We start from the raw sequence: 8,550 nt of genomic DNA, 5'->3' as shown, positions 1-8,550 counted from the left end.
TTGAAGGAAAATTACTGTTGGATTCCTTTTAGGCCCGTACACTTTTCATTTGCGCTTCTCGTTTCTCTCTTGTTTCGATGTATCTCCTTCCTTGAAAATAATCAACGAAATCGGTCAAGGGGAAACGTTAAGACTGAAATTTATGTTGTTGTTTTTTTGCATTGCATGAGCTTTATCATGCAAAATGTTATTGTGGTGGAATGTTTATTTGACCAATTTCATGCATCAAGGTTATTGAAACACATTTTTTTTGCAATAATTTAATAAAACTTGAAAACACTGAAAACAAAAACGAACATATTACACTAAAATGTTTGACCAAGATCAAAACAATAAATTTCATTTCAGTGTAATAAACAAACACAATAATTTAAAATTATAACGATTATAGAACTTCAATAAATACATTTATCTACAGAGACCAGATTCACATCACTACATTTCGTAGAATAGTTCAAGCCATGATTTTTATATGCGTCACTTTTTTCACACGTCTAAGAGGTTAGGTTAGGTTAGGTTAACGTATAAATCACAGCTTCTATCCGGTAGAATGAAGACCTTTTCTGAACGGAGCCTCGAACCAACTTGGTTTCGAAAACAGGAGGCTTTCAAGTCTCACCGATCTTCACAAACGTTGAATCTTCATTTGACTAAAATAATATCGAGAGCGTCATTATTTGTAAAGCTAAGATCCAATCCTGATGGGTTTAAATAGCATTAAAAACATGAAAAGTGCTTTGAATAAGTGTCACCAAACACACATCTGCTTTGTTTCCCTCTTTCCTCGGCAGACCAGCTAGCAGTGACCTTATCTTTCAATGTATCAATATATATTATCTGTATATATACATATATCTCCATCGGTGACCCAAAGCAGCCTGAGATAGGTGACCTCGGCGAATTAACCCTTGGTGACTTCGATAGGCTGACCTTTGATGACCTCACAGCCTGACTCTTTGGTATCCTCGGCAGCTTGACAGACCCTTTGATGACCCCGGCAGCCAAACCCTTAATGACCTCGACAGGTTTTTGACCTCGACAGGCTAACCCTCGAGAATCTCCACAGCCTGTACCTTCCTCGCCAGCCTGATTCTTAAGGCGACTCCAAATCTAAAGGATTCCTCTCCGTCTGTCGTTGTTCAAGGAGGTTTTCCTGACGAAGGTGATGACGAGCCAGACGGACCCGGCCACCATCAGCACCAAGCCCAGCGCGGCGAAGGCCAGAGAGCCGTAGAGCCACCCGGAAGCTGGGGTGGAAAGAGGACTTGTGGCTCAGTAGGTTTGAGAGAGGATTTGATTTCAAGTCAATTTAACTTCTTTTTTTTATTCTAGCACATCTTATTTCCTTATTCTATCTTATTCTTATTCTATTTGATCTATTCATCTACTTTACTTCACATATTCATTGTACTTACATAGCTCATGTCATCTTATCATTTGTTTATTCTATTATTACCATTTATTCATGGTAATATACTGTTATATACTATTCATTTATATAATTTTATTTCTTCAAATTGGAATAAAAACGTTTACTTATTCGTCCAGAAAAGAGAAAAAAGGAGAGAGAGAGAGAGAGAGAGAGAGAGAGAGAGAGAGAGAGAGAGAGAGAGAGAGAGAGAGAGTGAGAGTGAGAGTGAGAGTGAGAGTGAGAGTGAGAGTGAGAGTGAGAGTGAGAGTGAGAGTGAGAGTGAGAGTGAGAGTGAGAGTGAGAGTGAGAGTATGAGTATGAGTGTGAATGTATTGTGTGTGTGTGCACGTGTATGAATCACAAATATAAATATTCTAACGTGTATACACACATACAGCCACAGTACGATCGAAATAAACGTCATGACTCTCCAGACTTTTCCAAACCTCCTCCCCGAACGGAGGGTATCAAAAATATCTTTCCACCCGTGGAAGAATTTTCGAAAAAAAAAGTTCACATGTCACGACTTTAAGTTCGTTCTCACTGTGGCTATGTCTTCTTATATCTATACGCGTGTATGTTTATGTAGCATGCATAAATAACTGTCGTAGGAATATCTACCTTTGTGTACGTAATCAGTTCTAAAGTGACCTGTTTTTCATACGCACGTGTAGTATATTTATGAAAACAAATAGTGCATTGGGGATGGCTTACTGTGTACTACACAGATTAGCGTGCTAAGACATGATAGTGATTGAGCAAATTTGCATGCATTATCAATACATAAACAAGTTTACGCCGATAGTTGCAACAGTATATTTCACTGTTCCTACGTAAGAAGAAGGGAAATATGTACTCTTAATATCTGTTAAGACTCGTCATCAGCAGTAATTAGATGGTAGAAAGTCCTACAATAGATGAAATGGGTCTAGTGTAAGATGAGACAACCTTTTCGAAGTTTACATGAATTTCCTTCCTGATTTTCATTCCTGATTTTAAAACCGACGTCCGTCCTGCCTCTCTATAAACCTACTTTCTGTGCAGTGTTTTTTTTTCTTGACATCTCATCGGCACGATAAAGTGTTTTATCGTCTCTACCTATCTAGGTCTTAACGCTCTGTGCCTTAAATAGATCAGAAAAAAAAGAAAAAGAAGAGAGATATATAGTCGAGAACAGAGAATAGAAAGAAGACAGAGATATAGTCGAGAACAGAGAATAGAAAGAATAGAGCGAGATGAGGGGGAACGGAGAGAAGAGAGAGAGAGAGATGATGAGTAAGAACAGAGAGAAGAGAAAAAGAGACCGAGAGAGAACTCTACTCACGAGGAACAGGCTTGCCAGGAGTAATTTCCGGGCCCGCCTTGCTCTGGTTGGACGAGGGCGCCTGGGTAGCGGTGGCAGCTTCCGAAACACTCGAAGGCGCCGACGTCGTCACGGTGGTGGTCTGCGTGGAGATCGTGGTGGCCGTGACAGTGCTGGTGGTCGTGACGACTTCGGTGTCTGTGTCGGTCGTCGTGACGGCGATGATCAGGGTTTCGGACTCGGTCGTCGTGAGGGTCTCGACTACCGTGGTTTCTCGGGTCGTCACCGTAGTACTGGTCTGCACGACTGTCTCGGTGGCCGTGGTTGTCACCGTGTTGGTAACCACAAGCGTGCTGGTTGCTGTCGTCGTCATCGTCGTCGTCAAGGTAACGACTGTCGTGGTCGAATACGACTCACTTCCCGAGGTGTCGGCGACGGACGGCGTGGCATGGGCGGCTTCCGTCTGGGCGTCTGTCTGGCTGTCAGATTCAGGGGGCAGAGTGCTCTGGTGTGTCCGTGACTTTACTTCGTCGTCCTGCTCAGTCGTGTCCGAAGGGGACCGGAGATTGATGTAATAATAGTCCTGTGAAGTAGAGTAAGAATAGTCCTGTGAAGTAGAGTAAGAATAGTCCTGTGAAGTAGAGTAAGAATAGTCCTGTGAAGTAGAGTAAGAATAGTCCTGTGAAGTAGAGTAAGAATAGTCCTGTGAAGTAGAGTAAGAATCGTCCTGTGAAGTAGAGTAAGAATCGTCCTGTGAAGTAGAGTAAGAATAGTCCTGTGAAGTAGAGTAAGAATAGTCCTGTGAAGTAGAGTAAGAATAGTCCTGTGAACTAAAGTAAGAATAGTCCTGTGAACTAAAGTAAGAATAGTCCTGTGAAGTAGAGTAAGAATAGTCCTGTGAAGTAGAGTAAGAATAGTCCTGTGAAGTAGAGTAAGAATAGTCCTGTGAAGTAGAGTAAGAATAGTCCTGTGAAGTAGAGTAAGAATAGTCCTGTGAAGTAGAGTAAGAATAGTCCTGTGAAGTAGAGTAAGAATAGTCCTGTGAAGTAGAGTAAGAATAGTCCTGTGAAGTAGAGTAAGAATAGTCCTGTGAAGTAGAGTAAGAATAGTCCTGTGAACTAAAGTAAGAATAGTCCTGTGAAGTAGAGTAAGAATAGTCCTGTGAAGTAGAGTAAGAATAGTCCTGTGAAGCAGAGTAAGAATAGTCCTGTGAAGTAGAGTAAGAATAGTCCTGTGAACTAAAGTAAGAATAGTCCTGTGAAGTAGAGTAAGAATAGTCCTGTGAACTAAAGTAAGAATAGTCCTGTGAACTAAAGTAAGAATAGTCCTGTGAAGTAGAGTAAGAATAGTCCTGTGAAGCAGAGTAAGAATAGTCCTGTGAAGTAGAGTAAGAATAGTCCTGTGAAGTAGAGTAAGAATAGTCCTGTGAAGTAGAGTAAGAATAGTCCTGTGAAGTAGAGTAAGAATAGTCCTGTGAAGTAGAGTAAGAATAGTCCTGTGAAGTAGAGTAAGAATAGTCCTGTGAAGTAGAGTAAGAATAGTCCTGTGAAGTAGAGTAAGAATAGTCCTGTGAAGTAGAGTAAGAATAGTCCTGTGAAGTAGAGTAAGAATAGTCCTGTGAAGTAGAGTAAGAATAGTCCTGTGAAGTAGAGTAAGAATAGTCCTGTGAAGTAGAGTAAGAATAGTCCTGTGAAGTAGAGTAAGAATAGTCCTGTGAAGTAGAGTAAGAATAGTCCTGTGAAGTAGAGTAAGAATAGTCCTGTGAAGTAGAGTAAGAATAGTCCTGTGAAGTAGAGTAAGAATAGTCCTGTGAAGTAGAGTAAGAATAGTCCTGTGAAGTAGAGTAAGAATAGTCCTGTGAAGTAGAGTAAGAATAGTCCTGTGAAGTAGAGTAAGAATAGTCCTGTGAAGTAGAGTAAGAATAGTCCTGTGAAGTAGAGTAAGAATAGTCCTGTGAAGTAGAGTAAGAATAGTCCTGTGAAGTAGAGTAAGAATAGTCCTGTGAAGTAGAGTAAGAATAGTCCTGTGAAGTAGAGTAAGAATAGTCCTGTGAAGTAGAGTAAGAATAGTCCTGTGAAGTAGAGTAAGAATAGTCCTGTGAAGTAGAGTAAGAATAGTCCTGTGAAGTAGAGTAAGAATAGTCCTGTGAAGTAGAGTAAGAATCCAAGTCAAGCCCACCCAAATCCAAGTCAAGTCCACCCAAATCCAAGTCAAGCCCACCCAAATCCAAGTCAAGCCCACCCAAATCCAAGTCAAGCCCACCCAAATCCAAGTCAAGCCCACCCAAGCCAAGTCAAGCCCACCCAAATCCAAGTCAAGCCCACCCAAATCCAAGTCAAGCCCACCCAAATCCAAGTCAAGCCCACCTAAATCCAAGTCAAGCCCACCCAAACCAAGTCAAGCCCACCCAAACCAAGTCACGCCCACCCAAATCCAAATCAAGCCCACCCAAACCTAATCAAGTCCCAGCCAAACCAAGTCAAGCCCACCCAAACCAAGCCAAGCCCACCCAACCCAAGTCAAGCCCACCCAAATCCAAGTCAAGCCCACCTAAACCAAGTCAAGCCCACCTAAATCCAAATCAAGCCCACCTAAACCAAGTCAAGCCCACCTAAATCCAAATCAAGCCCACCTAAATCCAAATCAAACCCACCCAAACCAAGTCAAGCCCACACAGGCCAAGTCAAGCCCACCCAAACCAAATCAAGCCCACCCAAGCCAAGTCACGCCCCACGCAAGCTTACCCATCCTTCCCACGTACATTATGAAAATCTGGAAAGAGAGGATCAATCTGATGGGGATATCAATATTAATCAGATATTAATCTGATGATGATTTTGCAAAATCGCACCTGCGCCAGACTCAACTTCAGAGACGATTATATTCGCTTTATTTGGACAACTGAATCATGCTCATAGCTACATAATTATTGATGGTGGTGGAGAAATAAATAAATGAAAAACGATCAGAATTCATTCTCAACATCTCACAAAAATATTATCAAATTGGTTTGTAATCTTGGAGGTAGAATAAATTACTAATATAAACATACGTGATATAGGGATTATAATAACGATAACAGCAACAATACATAAAATTATGATAATAGTCATAGTAATAATAATAACGGTAATGATGATAATGATGATAATGATGATATTGATGATAATAATGATGATATCATTAATATCAACATTAGTAAGTAGTATCAATAATAAAGACATGATAAAAATAACAACAATAATAATGATAACAACAATAACCATTACGACAATAATAGAGACATACTACTAATACCATTACGTCTAATAATCATAACCTTAAAATTACAAAACTATGCCATGGTTGTGAATAAAAGCCAGATAAAAAAAAAAAACTTACCGAGAAGTCTAGAGCAGATGAGCGACCTCTTGCGTAAGGCATCGGATCTGCTTGCATTGTGGTTGGGTCGGGAGAGGTGGTGGCTAGCGTGCGTGCTCTGTTTGGGATGCGTGGCAAGCAATTAGATTATGGTGAAGGCACGACTGGGGAGCAAGCATTGTTGATTGAGATGCAGAACGTGCGGGTAGGTTATGGCCAATGTATGGAGTTAAGGATCGAGATGTGTGTTGATTGAGATAGATGTGGAACTTGCAAGTAGATTATGACTAAGGTAAGGCGATATAGAGCAAGCAATGCTGTGCTTGGGATGCATAGCAAGTGGTCACAATTATGATTAAGGTACGGGGGTCAAGCACTGTTTTGATTGACATGTAGAACAAACAAGTAGATCATGACTAAAGTAAGGATAAACAAAACAAGCAAAGTTGTGCTTGAAACGCAGAACAAATGACCCAACTATAATTAAGACAGGAGCAAGCAATGTTGTGATTGCGATGCAGGACAAGCAATCAGAATAGGACCAAGATACAGGACAGCAATCAGATTATGGTAGACACACGAAACAATCAATTTTGTGATACAGGACGTACGATCTGATAGTAATGCAAACATAAGATAATCATATCATCACTAAGACACAGACCATGCGAAGTGATAATGAACAAGCAATATTATGATTAAGATACAAAGAAAATACAGATTATGATTAAACCACAGAACAAGCACTCAGACCATAATAAAGATTTACTACAACCAATCTGATTTACGATCAAGATGCATAACATGGCTTGGCAAAGTTCGCCTTTCAATCACTGTCCACTATCTACTTGCAATCACTTATATATCTATTCATAGCAACCGTCACATAACTACCATATTCCAATCATTAACAGACTGGCAAGCTTTAAAACAGACTGGCAAGCTTTACAATGACAAACAGTAAATATAAACAAAAAAAGATTCACTGACAAACAGTAAATATAAACAAAAAAAGATTCACTGACAAACAGTAAATATAAACAAAAAAAGATTCACTGACAAACAGTAAATATAAACAAAAAAATATTTACACTGACAAACTGTAAATATAAACAAAAAAAGATTAACTGACAAACAGTAAATATAAACAAAAAAAGATTCACTGACAAACAGTAAATATAAACAAAAAAAGATTTACACTGACATACAGTAAATATAAACAAAAAAAGATTTTAAAACGTATGTCATTAATACCAGAAACAGGACCGGGATCAAGAAAGTCCAATGTGACAAATGTAATTCTAAAAATGAGAATCGAATTAACAAATAATTAACGCTTCAATATAATCATATCAACATATTAATATATCTTGCACTGCGGAATCCTTCACACTATCATGCAAGGATCTGTATCAGAATGACAAGAATGCATCGAAATGTCCAACCGGTCTTGACACACACCAAACCACCAAAAGATATAATTAAACCAGGAAATAAGATATAATTAAACAAGGAAACATTTTCCGAAACTATTAAAACTCGTACCAACCAATCAAAACACCAGAAAGCAGACTAATAATGCAAACCTCCACCAACACCCAAAAAATCCGTTTTACAATGCAAAAGACAACCACGCTTTGAGTTATAGAAAATGAATCCCTCGGCACATGCCTTTACCATGAGAAAAATCATGCAGGCAATGCATCATTTCATTTCATTTCCTCGCAGACCCGAGTGTGGATCAGGTTCACTACCAAAATTTCATCAACTGGTCCTGAGGCCCTCCCGAGAGTTCGCCACGCCCTCCCGACAGGTCGCCACGCCCTCCCGAGTGTACGCCCCACCCTCCCGTCCCAGAACCCCCTCCCCTCCCATACCCCCGTACCTCTTGCCACCGACTCCGCCACCGAAGATTCGAGAGAGCTTGTTGATCTGGGCGATGACGGCCACGGTGCGACTCGGCTTGGGTTGGCCCTCGTCGCTCGCGTCCTTCTCCTCGTAGTCGGAGTTCTGGAGTCCTAGGGCGAGTTCCTGCGAGGGAGAGGGGATGGGGGTGGGGAGTGGGTGGGGGTGGGGGTGGGGAGAGGGGATGGGGATGGAGAGTGAGGGTGTTAAGATGGGGATTGGGAGGTGGGGGTGGGGGTGGGGGTGGGGACGGGGGATGGGGGTGGGGATGGGGTTGGGGTGGGAGTGGGGGTGGGGATGGAGAGTGAGGGTGTTAAGATGGGGAGTGGGGGTGGGGGTGGGGGTGGGGGTGGGGATGGGGATGGGGATGGGGAGTGGAGGTGGAGGTGGAGGTTGGATGGGAAGGGATGGGGATAGGGAGGGCAGAAGGATGGGGGAGAGGGAGAGGGATAAAGAAAGGGAGGAGGGGAAGGGGTGAGAGGTATAGAGGTAAGTCTTCACAGAAACCTTCAAAATACACACACACGAAAAACAAAAACTACAACAAAAACAAAAATAAACACAAAGCTAC

General features: G+C 41.3%; 1 protein-coding gene across 1 annotated transcript in view; it reads right to left on the bottom strand.

Moving 5' to 3' along the window:
- Positions 1 to 244: 244 nt before the first annotated feature.
- Positions 245 to 8,550, bottom strand: part of LOC122251475 (uncharacterized) — a 25,326-nt gene continuing 17,020 nt past the window's right edge. The window contains exons 5-8 of the mRNA XM_043013466.2: positions 7,960 to 8,105; positions 6,096 to 6,192; positions 2,736 to 3,297; positions 245 to 1,247 (exon numbers count right to left, since the gene is read on the bottom strand). Coding sequence (XP_042869400.2) covers positions 1,111 to 1,247; positions 2,736 to 3,297; positions 6,096 to 6,192; positions 7,960 to 8,105 — 942 coding nt within the window. The 3' untranslated portion in view covers positions 245 to 1,110. The remainder of the gene's footprint in view (positions 1,248 to 2,735; positions 3,298 to 6,095; positions 6,193 to 7,959; positions 8,106 to 8,550) is intronic.

This window comes from Penaeus japonicus, unplaced genomic scaffold, assembly GCF_977035675.1.
Source record: "Penaeus japonicus unplaced genomic scaffold, GWHDUDI00000001_assembly GWHDUDI00000037, whole genome shotgun sequence".
NCBI lineage: Eukaryota > Metazoa > Arthropoda > Malacostraca > Decapoda > Penaeidae > Penaeus > Penaeus japonicus.
This window is presented reverse-complemented; position numbering and strand designations above follow the sequence as displayed.